The following is a 19368-nucleotide window of genomic DNA, read 5'->3' on the forward strand; positions in this document are numbered from 1 at the left end:
GTATTTGTTGTTATAGCGGCAACAGAAATACATCATCTGTGAAAATTTCAACTATCACGGTACACGAGATACAGCCTTGTGACAGACGGACGGACAGCGGAGTCTTAGTAATAGGGTCCCGTTTTACCCTTCCCCAAGTCGCTGCCGTGGATTGCAATGCTTATCCTTTGAGAAAAATACTGGCCAGCCGTCTGGAGGCCTACCGCGAAAACCGGAATTCTCAAATTTGCAGGTATCTTTCTCTTTTACCCTCACTACGACGTAATTAGAGTGACACAGATAAATGCCTGCAATTGACGAACTTCGATTTTCGCGGTTATAGCCCTGGTCACCTGTGACATCTATAAGGTGCGGCGCTAGGTCCTTGAATAGCCGACGCGCGCTTGGTCCCTTGGCCATTTTTAGGGTTCCGTAGCCAAATGGCAAAAAACGGAACGCTTATAGATTCGTCATGTCCGTCTGTCTGTCCGATTATGTCACAGCCACTTTTTTTCCGAAACTATAAGAGCTATACTGTTCAAACTTAGTAAGTGGATGTATTCTATGAACCGCATTAAGATGTTCACACAAAAATTGAAAAAAAAAACAATAAATTTTGGGGGTTCCCCATACTTAGAACTGAAACTCAAAAATATTTTTTCATCAAACCCATACGTGTGGGGTATCTATGGATAGGTCTTCAAAAATGATATTGAGGTTTCTAATATCATTTTTTTCTAAACTGAATAGTTTGCGCGAGAGACACTTCCAAAGTGGTAAAATGTGTGTCCAAAGTGGTAAAATGTTGAACAAGATCTAGTAAGTAGATTTTTTTTAATACGTCATAAATGTTACGGAACCCTTCATGCGCGAGTCCGACTCGCACTTGGCCGCTTTTATCTGTTAATATTGCAATTGGTGGTGAATTGTGCCTATATTGGTTTGGAATTGTATGTTACAAGTGGCTTTGAATATAAACTGTCGTGAGACATACTAACACGAAAATAAACGTTAAAAACCAAAACGTGTTAAAACGTTTTAAACGTTTTTTTAACGTTACATACTTGCACTGCTTGAGAAAGGAGACCTAAGCTCTCCGAAACATGTCGCGCGAGTGACTAAAAATACGTGAGTGTAATCCGTAGAATTATTTTAATATATGTGTCATTAAATTTTCTGTGTAAGTTAGCACTAGCAGTGGTTTGGTATTTTTACTGTTGTACTGTGTTTGAAATAAAATAAATAAATTTAACAAATGCTTTTCTTCCATTTAAAAACATATCTTGCTATGGAACTACGATAATCAAATAATAGTTAATAAAGATATTCAAGTTAATTTTACGATTCATAGATCCTTCCGGCTTAATAGCTTTAAATGTTCCGTAAAAACAATGCGTTCAGCAGCATTGTAATTAGTTTAGTTCAGGAATATTACTTAAGTATCTTTTTCAATACTCATTCTGCTTATAGTTATGTTTCCAATCATCCAAAACCAAAGCTACTCCTCGCTCCCCAATCATAATCGACGGAGCATTCGTATTACCTCTAATCACTTGCGGCATTATTGAAGCGTCGATCACTCTCAACCCCGAGACTCCATATACTCTGAGCCTGGGATCCACCACTGCTGTAGGATCGTCCGCTGGACCCATTTTACAAGACCCCACAGGATGGTAAGGACAAGACGTATAAGATCTCGCCAGACACTCAAAGTACGCGTCAGTACCCCAAGAGAAGTGCTGGCATGCTGGTAGAGGGGTTCTAACGAAGTGAGCACCTCTGGATTTAAAAGCATAACTACTTTCCAAAGACAAAACCTCTTTCACACCCCTTACAAGTACTTCTACATCGCGCGGGTCAGTTAAATAACCAGACCAAATTAATGGATGTCCGTAAGGATCACTCGCGTTGAGAAGCAAACGACCTCTACTCTTCGGAACAAGGTTCATGACTCTAGGGATGACTCCATTATAGAACGCAGTTGGGAAGATAGTTAAACCATCATAGACAGCCGGTTCTCTTGTATACTCTTCCCAGTTTACACTGTCTACCTGTACTTGGATGTCGGGAGCCGGCAAGCCGAATTGTGTTAGATAAAAAGACACACTGTTCACCGGACCATTTCCAGACAGAGGTCCTCTTTTGACTTCCATTTCCTTGTAGTCATATATATCCTGAATAAGCTCATCCTGGCTGACAGTGGTAGCCGTTTCATTTGGCAATGCTACGATAATACCGTTAAATGTCACGTGATCATGAAGATTTTCCCCAACTGGTAAATCGGCAATCACTGGTATATGCAGATCTTCTAAGTGCTCTCTAGGTCCGATTCCAGAAAGCATTAACAGTTGTGGAGAATTAATAGATCCACCGCTGACTATAACCTCTTTAGTTGCATGAGCTGTGTATATCTCACCATCTTTTATGTATTGAACACCTGAAGCTTTTTTATTTTCATCAAAAAGTATTTTGATAACTTCGGCTTCTGTTCTGATGCTTAGGTTATGCCTCTTATATCTGATGGGCTTGATGAACTCCCTGTTGGTGGAAGCCCTCTGGCCCTCCTCGGAGATGGCTTGAGCCTGCATGGTTCCGTATTGAATGGCGGCGTTGTAGTCATTCAACGGCAGCCCCCTCTCGGCGAAGGCCTCGGTGATCATGATGGAAGGGTCGTCCACGTAGGGGAATCGGGATACGGCCTGTTCTCCTTTGACGCCGTGGTATATTCGATTTAGGCCTTCTATATTCAGATTCTTTTCAGATTTCTTGAAATATGGTAATACCTGGGTAACAGAAATAAATACCATAAAATAAAATAGTAAAATCTTTTTTTGTAACCTCATTTGATAATTAAATCTTGCGAGTCAATTTTAACCTAAAGTAGGCTAAGGCATATAAGGTCCGGCGGGTAACAAGGCCCAGCATTCAAATGTAGCAGTTGCCCTAGTATTATTTGTTCAACACAACACGCACACATAGAAGAAGCATATAACGAGCTGGCAACAACGCTTGACTTTGTACGCGCCCCTATTTTGCCAGTAGCATCCATACAGTCTGATAGAAGGTTGTGGCTGTGTTTGATGATATTTTTTTATTAAAACAAAGTTTGTTTTTTCGAGTTTCTGGATTTATTCGGTGTTTTAATGTATATGGGTGCGGACAGAAGTGATCTAACTGTATGAGGAAGGGAAAATTTGTAATTTTATGTATATATTTATATTAAATATTCTCTATTATTCTTGAACTTGTACTAGGGCTAAGAAGGCCCACTATCAGTGCGAGTAAAAAGGCCCGTTCCCGGGCCTTATTGAATGTATGAGATGAAATAGTGACTTTAAATATTTTAAGTTAATTTTGTTTTTTTTTTATCTCTTCATAAGGTCGATATGCCAAGTTATAAGTAAGTACTTACTGACTTAGAAAAGTATAAGTGTAGTGCCACAATATTATAGACATTTTGATTCTTTAAAAAGCCTTAAGTTCAATAAAGCCCAAAAAATTACGTCATATGAAAAGTAAGTAGCGTTCCTTTTTTTTATTAAAAGTTTATATTAAAAGAGCTCTAACTAATGAAGTTTTAATTTTAGTTTTAGCCAACTTGTCTAATGCTGTAATAATTGCTCTGATAATTAGCTTAAGATAATTATATATAATACTGTCTTACTATTGATAAGTGCTTGTTACTAGGCCTACATGAATAAAGTATATTTGAACTTGAGCTTGAACTTTGGTTTTAGTTTTGGTATGTAGATATAGTTTTTGTTACGGGGAAGGATATAGAATAGTTTTCAACCCCAAAATCACCCCGTAAGAGTGAAAAGAGGGAGGAAAAGGGCGTTAGAAGGAAATAGGGGTTGAAGTTTGTATGGGGAATCAGTAAAAATAGCAGAGATATGTATTTCAGGGTTTTGAATAGTAAATCACCAACTTACAAAAAGAAGTGAAATCCCATCAAAAACATTTTCATGTAAAATGTTGCCAAGACGAAACCATAAGGCTCGCACTGTCAAAAAGTTATCAGATTTCTTGTAGAGCCAAGCTTCTAACTCTACAAGCTCTAACTTCACAAACTCAACCAACACAACCCTACTTCACCTTCACCTTAGTCAAAATATATGGCTGTGTGTAATTTGTTAACAAGTTTTGTGTGTGTGTGTGTGTGTGTGTGTGTGTGTGATCTAACCTCTTCGTAACTCCATCCTGTGTTGCCGCGCCGTGACCACCCGTCGTAGTCCAGTCTGTTCCCGCGGATGTATACGAACGAGTTGATGGAACTCGAGCCACCCATCATTTTACCCCTGAAATAGGATACTTACCTGTATGTTAGTCGTTCAAAATTATAATCTACAGTGCGTTCTAAAAGGGTATTTTATGACCCATCCAGTTTTTAAGGGTAAATTGTCTATCATGATCCTAGCAAGAGTAGCAAGGGAATCGGAAAGAAGAAACATCAGTGAAAAACCAACTGGCCTGGTTGGGCACCTCTTTTCCTGAAAACCGGCGAACATTGAGGAAGATCATGACTGTTCACCGAAGTTATCTGGAATCTCGGCCATCTACACTGTTGGTTCTGGAAGTCCAGGTAGGCAACGGAGCTGGGCATAGTCTTGTACAGCCAGTCTATGTTGTAGTTGAGGAGCGCTGTTGAGAGCGACAGCACCGATGTGATATCAGGTTCGTTTGTCTCGTTCTGTAGTAACAGAAGAGTATAAGAAGGCTAACCTCGGCCATCTGCACTGTTGGTTCTCAAAGGCCAGGCAGGCGACGTGACTGGGCATTGTCTTGTACTGCCAATCGATGTTGGAATTCAGGAGCGCTGTTGAGAGCGCTGGCACTGATGTTATATCAGGTTCCTCTGGACCAGCTTCTAGGAGTAGCACCTGAAGGTTTGGGAACAACATTAAAGTAATTATTTTTTAAGCAAATTATATTAACCGGGTGTAGTAGAAATGTTGTCCTTAAAATAATGTCCGAATCGACCTCAGAGCTTATCTGCCGATGAAAGGTACCGATTGAAGGTAACATAATATTTCATAAGAAACTTAACCATCTTATGAGGGCGTAAAGCCAGAAAATTAGCAAGGAACAAAAGATTAAGTGTGCCGTGCGAAAATTGCGACGGATGATTTCGCGATCGCACGGGTTTTAACGTGTTTCCTCAATATGCATCGCAAATATAGACCCCTGCTACCAAACCTATCGATAGAATTGCAAGGCTCGGAACCGGTTTATTTTAGTTTTCCTCCGAACTTTTATAAAAACGCGAACGTAATAAGAACTTTATTGTAACCAAAAAAAATGGTTTATTCGACAAGCGACGAAACGGCCAGACGGCCTGGTATGGCCGCGTATAGGGAAGAACCGGTTTTTATTGTTCTAAACCGGTCAATTTGAAAACAATAACTGTTCGGAATGGAAAACCCGTAGACTATCCAGCACAGAGTTTATTTAAGAAACACAAAATACTTACTTTACCATGTATATATATATACTCCCGGCATGCATGTATCTAATAACGAACATAAACAGGTATAAACCGAGCATCCAAGCCTGTGAGTCTCAAACGCGCAGGCGACCCAGGCTACTCGCTCATGTAATAAATAAATACCTATCTCTAAAAGTATGCTTTTCTGTTTAAAATGTCGCTAGTCAAATCCCTCGGCTACATTATTAACTATTTTATATTATGATTATACTGCTATCGTATACAGGGTAACGCTATACAATGGAAAATAAATTAAAATAAGACATATTTTCGTAAATTTTCTTCTATCCTGCCCTCGCACATAAATTTATAGCACATACAGTGTGTCTCTAGCCATTGGACAAAGCCGAATTTTACATATGCATTAGGGTATTTAGAACCAGTGTACAAAGTATCATAACAACCGGTGTAGCGGTTTCGAAGAAATTAGAAAATTACCATTTTTTATTTTGGAGCAGCCTGTATGTCTTAGTAGCTCCTAAGGTAATATCCTCAAAGAATAGTATGGAACCTTCTTCGATCATTTTGATTATCTTTTTTATTTATGACACTAATAAGCTTCTGACTTTTGAAAAATGTAAATATTTCGAACATATTGTCAAAAACACTGCCAAAGATTAACACAGTGTGTTTCTTTTTGTTGTCGATTATTGCACATAACTTTTGTTCGAAAAAATATTTTTTTATCTTTTGTTCTAATTAAAAAAATACTAACGTCAGAGTATTCCTGAGAAGTAACCCTACGTGGGATTTCAGGGTTTGTCCAAGGGCTAAGTTCAACCTGTATATTGAATACAAAAAAATTCGAGAAAAATAAAATAAAATAGCCAATATTTCGACCTTCGGTGAAGAAAAACATCGTGAGGAAACCGGACTAATCCCAGCAGAGCCTAGTTTACCCTCTGGGTTGGAAGGTCAGATGGCAGTCGCTTTCGTAAAAACTAGTGCCTACGCCAAATCTTGGGACTATTTGTCAAGCTGACCCCAGGCTTCCCATGAGCCGTGGCAAAATGCCGGGACAACGCGAGGAAGAAGAAGAGCCATTTATTTCGACCTTATTAAAATATTAAATTTTTCTCAAGTTTCTTGTTTGTCAAATAATTAGAATATCAAAAAAAATTTTTTTATTGTCATGTCTGTCGTTTCTTAAAATTATTGACATCGGTCGACTTGCCTGCCGGCATAGGCCTCCCCTTTTTTTTTTTTGCCCAGTAAAAATCTTCGAAAGATTCCCCAGCGCCAGGGGGAAGCGCTGAGGATATGTGAGGTTTCTACTCACTAAAAAACCTGGGGTGTTCATCTCTCTGCCTTTGGGGTGGGGTCACGGGCACGTGGTGTCAATCATCCGCAACCCCACCAGCAGCTGCCCATTACGGCCCATCACCGGGTATTTACTAGCCATTGTTAAGGGCGTGTCCGAACCCTTGACACGCCCTCCAATAGGCCTCCCCTAAGACCTTCCATTCCTCTCTGTTGGTTGCTCTTTTTATCCATGTCGGTCCAGCGATAGCTCTTATGTCATCTTCCTATCCGCGGTAAGGTCTGCCTAAAGTAAAAGTAAAAAGTAAAAAAGACATTTATTCAAGTAGGATTTTACAATCTCTTTTGAATCGTCAAAAGCACATTATAAATAAATTAATTAAAAATAAATAACAGATTACAAAATAGAAAATTCAACAATTATAATTTACTACCAATATACATTTCATATTTCATTCATTTATTTATAGGAGGCCATGCATTTTTGTCATTAATATACTCTCCGACTGTGTAATATGCCTAATGCTGTAGACCAGATTTAACATATTTTTTAAGTCTAGGAAATGGTAAATCCAGTGCTTCCCTTGGCAACTTATTGTAGAACTGTATACACTGTCCTAGAAAAGATTTCCCTACTCTCTTAATACGAGATCTAGTTATTGCTATTTTGTGATTATTTCTAGCACTTTGCATTTTATGAAAGGTTTCTAAATTTTTTAGAGCATATAATATGCAGTCGTATATGTATTGTGATGCCATTGTTAGAATATTTATTTCTCTGAAACGTTCTCTTAATGAAACATGTGACCCCAACTTATATATATTCCGCACTGCTCTTTTTTGCAATACAAAAATTGTTTGTATATCGGCAGCTTTACCCCAGACTAGAATTGCGTATGACATTAGGCTGTGAAAGTAGCTAAAATACACTATTCGGGCTGTTTCTACGTTAGTTAATTGCCTAATCCTTCTGACTGCGTATGCTGCTGAACTCAATCGGTTTGCTAGAGAAGATATATGGGGACTCCATTGCAAATCTTTATCTATGGTCAAACCTAAGAAGAGAGTCTTATCCACCATTTCCAGACATGCATTATTTATAAATATACTGCCACTAGTAACTTTTACATTAGGTAATGTGAATCTAATCCATTTAGTTTTTTTGGAATTTAACAGCAGATTATTAATTGTAAACCAATTTGAGACTATATTCATGGTACTATTTATGTCTGTATAGTCTTCAGTGTTTCGACTAACTTTAAAAATTAAAGATGTGTCATCTGCGGTTAACACAATTTCACAATGATCTTTTACGATATATGGAAGGTCATTTATATAAACTAAAAATAAAAACGGGCCTGAAATGGACCCCTGTGGCACTCCTAGTTTAACAGCAGCGGATTTCGACGGGGTTTCATTAATCACAACCGTTTGTGTTCTCTCGCTGAGATAGCTTGAAATTAGGTTGATAGCGGCGTCAGATAACCCGTAATGTTTAAGTTTTAGTTTTAAAGTCAAGTGCTCAACACAGTCAAAGGCTTTTGACAAGTCACAAAAAATTCCTCTTTTTCTTTTCCCATCTTTGGGGTACCGAGTTGTTACAATTTTTGTCCATTTCTGTCCTGGTTCTGTTAGCATGTGCCCAGTCCATTTCCAGGTTATTTGTTACATAGGATACATCCATTAATTTTGTGATTTTTCTTATGGTGCTTATTCCTACTTTGTCTTTCTTTTTGATGCTGAGAATACTTCTCTCTATGTTGTGTTGGCATTTTGTGTTAAGGCCCAAGTTTGGCAACCATAGGTCATGATGAGGATAGGAGGATGCAAGAATTAAACAGTTTACTTTTGCATTTTAATGGTATATATGGATTTTTCATAATCTCTTTCCATGACGAGTATTGGAGAAAAAAGAACAAACAAAATCATTGTCTCACAAAAAGCGACTTATGGCCTAAGGTACGTTATAAGGAATATCTACGCTCATATGTTATTTATTTGTGATAAGAAATAAATGATAGATAATATTCACCTTGACATATTGCCAATAGGTTACCTAGTTAAATCATCTCACTGTAATAGGTCGCCTAATTAAGAGGGAAGAATAGCTTTTCGAATCTAACGAAATAACGGTAATTTTTCTTCCAATCCATTTCGGGAGAAAACGGTTTCCACTAATTAAATCTTAACAAAACACGTTGATAAATGTCGATCGCTTCAGCATAATATATACTAGGTTTATAGGTTTCGCTTTAAAAATCATTTTTTTTTTGTTTTGCTAATTTTGAAAAAAGGAAACCTATAAACCTAGTTTTTCATTGTGTCAATAATATCCTAAAAAATCATGGAGAATAGAAAATATTTAGAAGTGGAAAAACGTTTTCTCTTTTTGTATGGACGGTGTCGTGGTATCCCTCTTAAAAAGTGGGTGCATTCCGTGGTTGCCTAGATTTGGACAAAAAATTGATTAATCTTTTTTTTCTGTCCGTACGCAATCTTACTAGGCAACCTATTTGCAATGTGTCAATGTGAATATTATCTATCATTTATTTTCTTATCACACATAAATGTTAACGGCACCAATTATGGGACATTTAAGAGAAAAAATTGAGTATTTTTGATATTTCGCCGACATCTGTCAAATTTCTACTGATTTATAGTTTAAAAGTTGAATATCCAATTCGTCCTCTATGTTTTCTATGTATTTAATTAAAGCTACTGCAGTTGGTTTCAATATTATTGACCAATAAATATTGTAATTTATTGAAACATACATTTTACAGTAGGTACAACAAAAAGTGACATACAATTAGAAACAAATACACACAAAACAATAATATATAAATAAACTACTATCTTATTCTAAAAGACCTCCGTGGGCTGCACCGGGTGCAAAGGTGCCCATCACACTTGCCGCGTTACCGCGCTGGATAGCGATGGCCAACCTCTGCACCAGCACCAGGTACGAACCCGCGCGGGCATCAGAGGTCTTCTCCCTAATCCTACGTCCCACTTCCCTTATAAACGCTATGGCGTCGGACCCCCAACACCCCGTTGTCTCGAAGGCGAGAGGTACAAAATAATAATTCGCTTCTAGAACAGAGTATTTTGCCCTCTTTCTCAATGCTGCCAACTCTGCCGCAGCGCCGGCTGTCCGCACCGTCCGGCCGAGGTGCGAGGCGGCGAACGTGCTAACGCACGTGGCGTCCCACAGCAGGCACTTCCCCTTCTGCCATGGCACCAAAGTTAACCCGTTTTTTGCTCCAGTCATGGGATGTATGGCGTCATTAATTTTCAAACTAACAAATATCAATGAAAAATTTAACTTAAGCAGCTCTTGGCCTCTTGTTTATAGTAAAATGTTGTCAGCGTTTAAAAACTGATGGTAAATACTTGTTTTATAGACAAAATACCATCCCATTACTAGTGCCAGTTCCATTATAGGGATGTTTACTATAACAGATGAGGATACCTTTTCCTTATAACTCCTACTATTCGTTTGTAATACCTAGGTAAATGCTTAAACTGTACACTGTACAGTCAGCATCAAAAGTAGCGGATGAAACAAGGCGGCAAAATTATCTGATATTCCGGATAACTTTTCCAAAAATATATATATTTCTATAATTCACGTTCAAAAGTATATATTTTACAGTCTTGTTTGTTCTATATTAAAGACATCACTTTTTGTTAAGCTGTTACAGAAGCGTTATTCGATCCGCTACTGTTGATGTTGACTGTACAAGTAACTATAATGTCATGTCACATTTCACTTTCTCGAGTCAAATAGGGTCTCCGATGCTTAGTTATTCGAGGTATGCCAGGTCAGGTGTAACAAACCTTGTAGATACAGTAATTATGTATTTTCTATCCGTTATACATAACAAGGTTATGATATTGAGCGATTGAACTAGTTTGTTATCGGAAAATGGCTATTTTGTTCATTATAGTTATTTATGTTTCGGGACTATTATATATGATATTGTTTAAGGGTTTCATAGTCAAAGCAAAGAACCCTTATACGGCCCGATTCGAAGAATGAAATACGATAACGATACGTTCTGGTTTAGATAAGTTCTCATTTAGATAGCGTTTGTATGGAGCAGCTCGATGCGGGCAACCAATGTCACTTTGACGTTAGAAATATCGTACATAGATCTTATTGGGATCACAGCGGAATAGAAATAGGTAAACGTCAATTTTGACATGTCGTTTAGTTATCGATCTTTTAAAGATCTTTCCAATATCTTAAATGTGTCTTAATCATTCTTCGAATCGGGCCGATAGTTCTGTTTGTCCGTCTGTGTGTGTGATACAAGGAGGCCTGGTTTTCTGGTACATTAATATTTACTATAATTTTAACATAAAAATATTTAAGAAAAGACATTACGTTCTTAGGAGCAAAATCATCTACATATACTCCTTGATGAGATTTTTTTTAAATGAGTAAGAACAAAAATTAACAATCCCTCTACGGAACCATTTTTTCTTACAAAAATTAAGTAGATGCTCATGGCCAATTAAATAAAAAAAAAATAATAAATATTATAGGACATTATTACACAAATTGACTAAGTCCCACAGTAAGCTCAATAAGGCTTGTGTTGAGGGTACTTGGACAACGATATATATATACTAATATTTATAAATACTTAAATACATAGAAAACACCCATGACTCAGGAACAAATATCCATGCTCATCACACGAATAAATGCCCTTACCAGGATTTGAACCCGGGACCATCAGCTTCGTAGCTTCGTGTGATGATAAATCGCCGCGCAATTAAATCCATATTAATTTTTACCAAGTAACCATTATTGCGTCGCATTTACTAAGTGTTAGAACACTAATAAATATTTCAGCTAGTAATTTATTTAATCGTAATTTATCTATTTAATTTAAACTTTATTGCACGATATAAAACTGTACAAATGGCTTAAGGCATTCTCTAAAGTTCGAAATGACTTACGCCTACTTCTTAAATTACCGTATTCTTAATATCACTATAATTCCTTTAGACTATCGCGTTTGTATACATTTTCAATTCTACCATTTACCAAAATGTCTAAAAATCAATTTAACTAGATAAAAAAACGCCATTGAACTGATTATTCACATCTATAAATAGGACGTGACACTAAAATACTGTTAGTTAAAATTTTAGGTATTATGAGACATTTTTGAATTTTGGTAAACATGCAACTAATGCATTTTTTTAAATACTACGTCGGTGGCAAACAAGCATACGGCCCGCCTGATGGTAAGCAGTATCCGTAGCCTATGTAAGTCCGCAACTCCAGAGGAGGTACATTGCCGACCGTAAACCCCACCCCTCGTTGAGCTCTGGCAACCTCAGTTACCGGCAGGAACACAACACTATCTCTAGGGTCTAGTGTTATTTGGCTGCGGTTTTCTGTAAGGTGGAGGTACTTCCCCAGTTGGGCTCTGCTCTAGATCTGGAATGACATCCGCTTCGCTGTGCCCTACCACACAAAGCGAGATGACATTCACAATGCCCATACCTCTCCCAAAAGATTTCACTTTCAGTCTTAATAATAATTCGGTATTTGAAGTTATTCATCATTTTACCAACTATACGATTTGGATATCGGATGTAATGTGCAAATGTTATAATAACATTTTATTGTATTGAAAATAAATCAATTTGGGAATTTAGGCATTTTGGAACTAAGACAATTTGAGATTTAGTAAAATATGTAAAAGAGCATTATGATATTTGGCTGTAACGAACCGGCATCAATCTGACACAGATCGACTTAGCACCAAACTCAGCGTAGCTACTATCCTCGTAAGGCCCAAGGTCCTACCTATAGGACTTATTCAGTTCGATGAAATTTAAATCATATTCAATTGGAACAGAGTTGCATTTGGTTTGTTTCATTCAATTTTCAAACAAAATAAAATCAACTGTATTCCCTGCACTATAGGTTCAAATTCTAGTGGCAAATTTAGGATTTTTCAATTCTACGGCTGGGCCTTAGGAGGCTATGTGTACTTAGGCGACGACATACATACGTATATATATATATATATATATAGGTAAATACATACTCATATACATAGAAAACACCACGACTCAGGAACAAATATCTATGTTCATCACACAAATAAATGCCCGTACCCGAACTATTCGAACCCGGAACCATCGGCTTCATACCCTACCTATGACTATGACTGCCCATCACTAACCATTAGGCCAGACCGGTCATCAAAGTAACATACCTTCCACTCTTCGATTGCACTGAGCCTGTTGGCGACCACGCAGCCTGCTGAGCCAGCTCCTACCACGATAAAATCGTAGGTTTCTGAAAGACAACAATATTGTTAACCGAGAGATGAAAGACACCCATTTTTGTCGAGTTAAAACACTCTACCGACCCGATTCGAAGAATGATTAAGACATGTTTAAGATCTTTAAAAGATCGATATATGGAAGGTACAGTTAAGGAATAGAATCGCCATATACCAAATAGTGTCCGACAAAAACCATAAATAGCTACGCTACGATACCTAGAATACTTGACAAAAAAATCTAATCATTAACAGCGCACTTCACTCCGTCACGCCTAGGTTCTTAGCTACTCCAGCGCTACTCTGGAGGGATTTGGAACTATTATTTATAGCTGACAGCTGGACACTTTTGCAACAGTTTTGCCTATGGAGATTCTATTCCTTGCCTCTACCTTCCATAGATCGATAACTAAACGACATGTCAAAATTGTCGTTTATTTTGATTCCGCTGTGATCCCAATAAGATCTATCTAGGTAATTATACGACATACAAACGATATGTAAATGAGAACTTATCTAAACCAGAACTTATCGTTATCGTATTTAATTCTTCAAATCGGGCCGTACTTTTCGTTTCGAATACGAGGAAAGTAAAATACGTGTTCTTTAAGAAAAAACACAGATAAGTATAAACTTCACTAGTATTTATTGAGGGTGCTTTCAATTTACAATTTAGATAAAAATATCGTTGTTTATGGAATGGAAAATAAATTATCAGAATGGAAATTGTACAACAAATCCATTTAAAACCAAAATTTTAATTGCTTATCGTATAAAAATTGGCTCAGTCGCGAGGTCCGACGCTGGACCAAACAGCTTCACCAACAAATCGAGGTACACCCCTCAAAAGGGGTACACCTGAATATATCCCTAGTTATAGCGACGTAACCCTACCTCCATCCAATGGGTCAATCGCATGGTCCGGCGCTGAACCATAGAGTTTTATCAACAGGTCGAGGTACATCAACGCGAAAGGGGTACGCCTTAAAATATCCTTAGTTAATAGATTAACAATCCTACCTCCATCCAGTTGGTCAGGTTCATGGTCCGACGCTGAACCAAACAGCTTCACCAATAGGTCGAGGTACATCAACGCGAAAGAGGTACGCCTGAAAATATCCTTAGTTAATAGATTAATAACTTATTAATGTATTAACTAAGGATATTTTCAGCCTACCTCCATCCAGTTGGACAGGTTCATGGTCCGACGCTGAACCAAACAGCTTCACCAATAGGTCGAGGTACATCAACGCGAAAGGGGTACGCCTGAAGATATCCATATTTAATAGATTAACAAGCTTACCTCCATCCAGTTGGTCAGGTGCATGGTCCGACGCTGAACCAAATAGCTTCACCAACAGCTCGAGGTACATCAACGCAAAAGGGGTGCACGCGGTGAGATTTGTGTACGCCGGACACAGCTCGTACAGGTTGGGCGGCTGCCACACGTTCACCATGGTTCTATGAGAAGAATGAATATAATAGTTATTTGTGCAACAAGAGAGGAAAGTTGGTTTTTTATGGCCTCTTTTACCAAGTGGGCCTTTCCATTTTTTAAGTGTCCATCTTTAATCTGTTAGTCTTGCGTTCTATCCGGTCCACTTTCACGAGTTTCTTTGCACAGCTCAGCTCAGGGCGTCTGTTGCTCCTGTTTTTAGGGTTCCGTAGTCAACTAGGAACCCTTATAGTTTCGCCATGTCCGTCTGTCTGTCTGTCTGTCTGTCTGTCTGTCTGTCCGAGGCTTTGCTTCGTGGTCGTTAGTGCTAGAAAGCTGAAATTCGGCATGGATATATAAATCAATAAAGCCGACAAAGTCGTACAATAAAATCTAAAAATTTAATTTTTTTAGGGTACCTCCCCTACACGTAAATTGGGGGTGAATGTTTTTTTTGCTTCAACCCTACAGTACAGTGGGGTATCGTTGGAAAGGTCTTTCAAAACTAATAGGGGTCTTCAACAAACGTTTTTTGATAAAGGGAATATATTCGGAGATAATCGCTACGAAAGAAAAAAAATATGTGTCCCCCCCTCCAACTTTTGAACCATAGGTCCAAAAATTATAAAAAAAATCGTGGAAGTAGAGCTTAAGAAGTACCTACTGATTATGCAAATTTGCCTATTTGTTTAACTCGCGTGAAAGGTACCGTTTCATCCCTTGGTTAACAATTTACTATACTTTAAGCTCCAGTTTAGCTTATTGTGACGAAAGAGTAACTACGGAACCCTACACTGAGCGTGGCCCGACATGCTCTTGGCCGGTTTTATTTCTCTTATAGTGTCTTATTTTCTATTTTTCTTATATTGAGCATGCTTCTTTCTAATTAGACTATAACGGGTACTTTTGAATGCAAACTGTAGATATATAGGTACAATCTCTATTTGGAAAAGTATTCCAGGGCGGCAGATACTTTTTGGGCGTTGTTTCATCTGTCACTGTTGATGCTGACTGTACAACATTTTACGACTTCAATGTTCTTGAATTGACTCAACATAGATTTTTGATTGGATCCATTTCTAAATGCGGGAAATAACTAAATACCTACTCTCTACTTTGTTTTCATTGGTGTCAAGTGTCAGTGTTATTTTATTTATAGCTACAATTAATTAATATGTTATTTATTGAAAATACAGCATATTTTAGAGTATGTTCTTAACCTCGCCTTGCCCGGTTTGGTCCCACTTCGCGGCGCTGCGCAGTCAAGCGTTGCCAAATAAATAAATAACAGTTTTGAATGATTCACGGTTAGTTTCACTAGACTTAAAGCGACCGGGACGTAAACCGTGATTACCTTTTAATATCGGGAGCTCAGTAACAACAAGATGAAAGGTAATCACGGTTTATATCCCGGTCGATTTAAGTCTAGTGAAATAAATGCTTAAACCATGTAACGCTATTAATCATCCACCGTTTAATGTCCATTTTACAATTTTAGTGTATTTTGAAGTTATCCATATATTTAATTTTAACTACTTCGTGTCTGATTATGGTGTAACTATTACACAGTTTGTTAAATTCGGAATGCCGTCAGAGGTAAATTGTAATGTAAAGCTTCATTTATTCGTGTGATGAGCATGGATATTTGTTCCTGAGTCATGGGTGTTTTCTATGTATTTAAGTATTTATAAATATTTATATATTATATATATCGTTGTCTAAGTACCCTCAATACAAGCCTTATTGAGCTTACTGTGGGACTTAGTCAATTTGTGTAGTAATGTCCTATAATATTTATTATTATTATTGTATCTTCTTGGATTTCACGGGCCTATAAATCCCGGTCTTTTGATAGGCTTGCGTGGGGATATAGATCCAACACGTAGAGGCCTCTTGGAGAGCTTTAATGTCATGTAGAACATTATTATTATTATTATTGTCTGTCTTTTACAAATTCTCGGGACCATGGGGTCCCGGACATTTGGAAGGCGTGCGTGGGGCCGAAGCCAACACGTAGAGGCCCCTTGTAATAAGACAATTTACTCTAAATGTAACGTGACACCATCCGACGATTATCCCTGTTCACACTATAGCAGTGCACCCAAGGACAAGCCCCGGTTAGTGTAGGGCTAATGTAAAAAAAAAGGGTACCAAAATAAACCGGGCTATTGGGTTGAGTTGCAAGTGGACTGGTAACCGAGACTATGGAGAATACTATGGCACCTTCCCTGATCATATGTTTTTAAAAACACGACAAAATGGGCAGGTGGTGACTTGCCAACTCACAATATGGGTCCCCGAAAACGGCCGCTCGCACGGAGCGACAAGGGGACAACATTGCGTGAGCGGCTCAGGGTGTGAAGAGGTGTGCGCCGCTTTCTACCCAGTAGCTGTAAGCAGCCACTGTGCCAACTCGCGTCTTGTGCAAATTTCACTTCCACCCTGCGAGCATATAGCTCTGACACCCCACTCTGGACGGCCGGTAAAGGCAAGGCAGAGGTGAGAGTCCTGCGGCCCCTGCTCAGTGTTCACTCCAGCCGGCCAATCAAGGCAAGCCGGAGAGAGGGACCTGGCCGACTCTCGGGGGTATGGGACCCAAGGGACGTCACTTCCCATTCAGCTCGCCACAAGCTGCCCTGGGGGCTTATTATTATTATTATTATTTATTATACTTTATTATAATATTTATAATTAATTTTGTGTAAAAATCATGCAAGTTTAAAACTTTAAATCAGTGTTTGGCATCCATTTTCTGTTATGTATTAGAATCACTTACGGCCCGATTCGAACAGATATTAAGACACGTTTATGGTCTTGGAAAGATCTTTAAAAGATCGATAACTAAACGACATGTCAAAAGTGACGTTTATTTCGATTCCGCTGTGATCCCAATCAAATATATCACCGATATTTCTAACGTCAAAGTGACATTGGTTGCCCGAATCGAGCTGCATCTGTCAATTATACGACTTACAAACGATATCTAAATGAGAACTTATCTAAACCAGAACTTATCGTTATCGTATTTACTTCTTAGAATCGATCTATAGATGTTAAAGTTTTTTATTTACACCTAATAAACAATTACCTGGATATGTCAGCGGCAGGAGGGTTTTAAGACTTTTAAGGCGTGTGCGCAGCCGCGCCAGCGCACAAACTGTAGTTACGCGAAGCAGGATTCACTATTAAAGGAACGGGTAACCTTGCTACATAATAATGATAATACTTAAGTTATACTAACTCCTACCTCTCCTCTGGAGTTGCAGGCGTACATAGGCTACGGAGACTGCTTACCATCAGGCGGGCCGTATGCTTGTTTGCCACCGACGTAGTATAAAAAAAAAATACTGAATGTTCCTAAAATGTCTAAGTAAATCTGTAGTAGATATGTGAGCTTTACTTTTATAATTCCTTTTTAGGGTTCCGTAGTCAACGAGGAACCCTTATAGTTTCGCCATGTCCGTCTGTCTGTCTGTCTGTCTGTCCGAGGCTTTGCTCCGTGGTCGTTAGTGCTAGAAAGCTGAAATTTGGCATGGATATATAAATCAATAAAGCCGACAAAGTCGTACAATAAAATCTAAAAATTTAATTTTTTTAGTGTACCTCCCCTACACGTAAATTGGGGGTGATTTTTTTTTTTGCTTCAACCCTACAGTACAGTGGGGTATCGTTGGAAAGGTCTTTCAAAACTAATAGGGGTCTTCAACAAACAGTTTTTGATAAAGGGAATATATTCGGAGATAATCGCTCCGAAAGAAAAAAAATATGTGTCCCCGCCCTCTAACTTTTGAACCATAGGTCCAAAAAATGTGAAAAAAATCGTGGAAGTAGAGCTTAAGAAATACATTAAATGAAAACTATAGCGGACATGATCAGTTTAGCTGTTTTTGAGTTATCGCAAAAAGTTTCCCCTTCATAGTAAAAACACTTACTTTAATTAGGTACTGATTATGCAAATTTGCCTATTTGTTTAACTCGGGTGAAAGGTACCGTTTCATCCCTTGGTTAACAATTTACTATACTTTAATCTCCAGTTTAGCTTGTTGTGACGGAAGAGTAACTACGGAACCCTATACTGAGCGTGGCCCGACATGCTCTTGGCCGATTTTTTTTAACTCTTTCTGATAATATGCACAAATTTTCTTTACGATAGGAATAACCTGAAAAGTATACGGCCCATTTTTAGGGTTCCGTACCCAAAGCGTCAAACGGGACCGGGACTGAGACTTCGCTGTCCGTCCGTCCGTCTGTCACCAGGCTGTATCTCATGAACCGTGATAGCTAGACAGTTGAAATTTTCACAGATGATGTATTTCTGTTGCCGCTATAAGAACAAATACTAAAAACAGAATAAAATAATTATTTAAGGGGGGCTCCCATACAACAAACATACAACAAAATATTTTTTTTGCCGTTTTTATAAATAATGGTACGGATTGCCCGGTTTTTCTTCAAACACTTTGTATGAGAATTGGGCTCTCACTGGTTTTGTATGGTGATTGGGGCGTATCTACTTGGATTCATCATTTCTGTTCATTCATTTTGTTACTGGACTCATTTTGATTTTGATACCTAAGGTTGAATTTTTGAATCTATTGATATGCGGTTTTTAGGGTTCCGTAGCCAAATGGCAAAAAACGAAACCCTTATAGATTCGTCATGTCCGTCTGTCTGTCCGGTTATGTCACAGCCACTTTTTTCCGAAACTATAAGAGCTATACTGTTCAAACTTGGTAAGTAGATGTATTCTATGAACCGCATTATGATGTTTACACAAAAATAGAAAAAAAACAATAAATTTTGGGGGTTCCCCATACTTAGAACTGAAACTCAAAAAATTTTTTTTCATCAAACCCATACGTGTGGGGTATCTATGGATAGGTCTTCAAAAATGA

The 19368-nt window shown here is 38.2% G+C and overlaps 1 protein-coding gene across 1 annotated transcript; it reads right to left on the bottom strand.

Annotated features, from left to right (window-relative positions):
* Positions 1-1242: 1242 nt before the first annotated feature.
* On the bottom strand, positions 1243-17586 carry LOC133516568 (glucose dehydrogenase [FAD, quinone]-like). The gene is made up of 6 exons (XM_061849566.1): positions 17562-17586; positions 14342-14499; positions 12970-13052; positions 4702-4859; positions 4163-4277; positions 1243-2762 (listed from the first exon to the last, which is right to left on the bottom strand). The coding sequence occupies exons 2-6, from the start codon at positions 14493-14495 to the stop codon at positions 1428-1430; spliced, it is 1845 nt and encodes a 614-aa protein (XP_061705550.1). The 5' UTR covers positions 14496-14499; positions 17562-17586; the 3' UTR covers positions 1243-1427.
* Between the last annotated feature and the right edge of the window lie 1782 nt (positions 17587-19368).

Source organism: Cydia pomonella, chromosome 3, assembly GCF_033807575.1.
Source record: "Cydia pomonella isolate Wapato2018A chromosome 3, ilCydPomo1, whole genome shotgun sequence".
In the NCBI taxonomy this organism is placed as follows: Eukaryota; Metazoa; Arthropoda; class Insecta; order Lepidoptera; family Tortricidae; genus Cydia; species Cydia pomonella.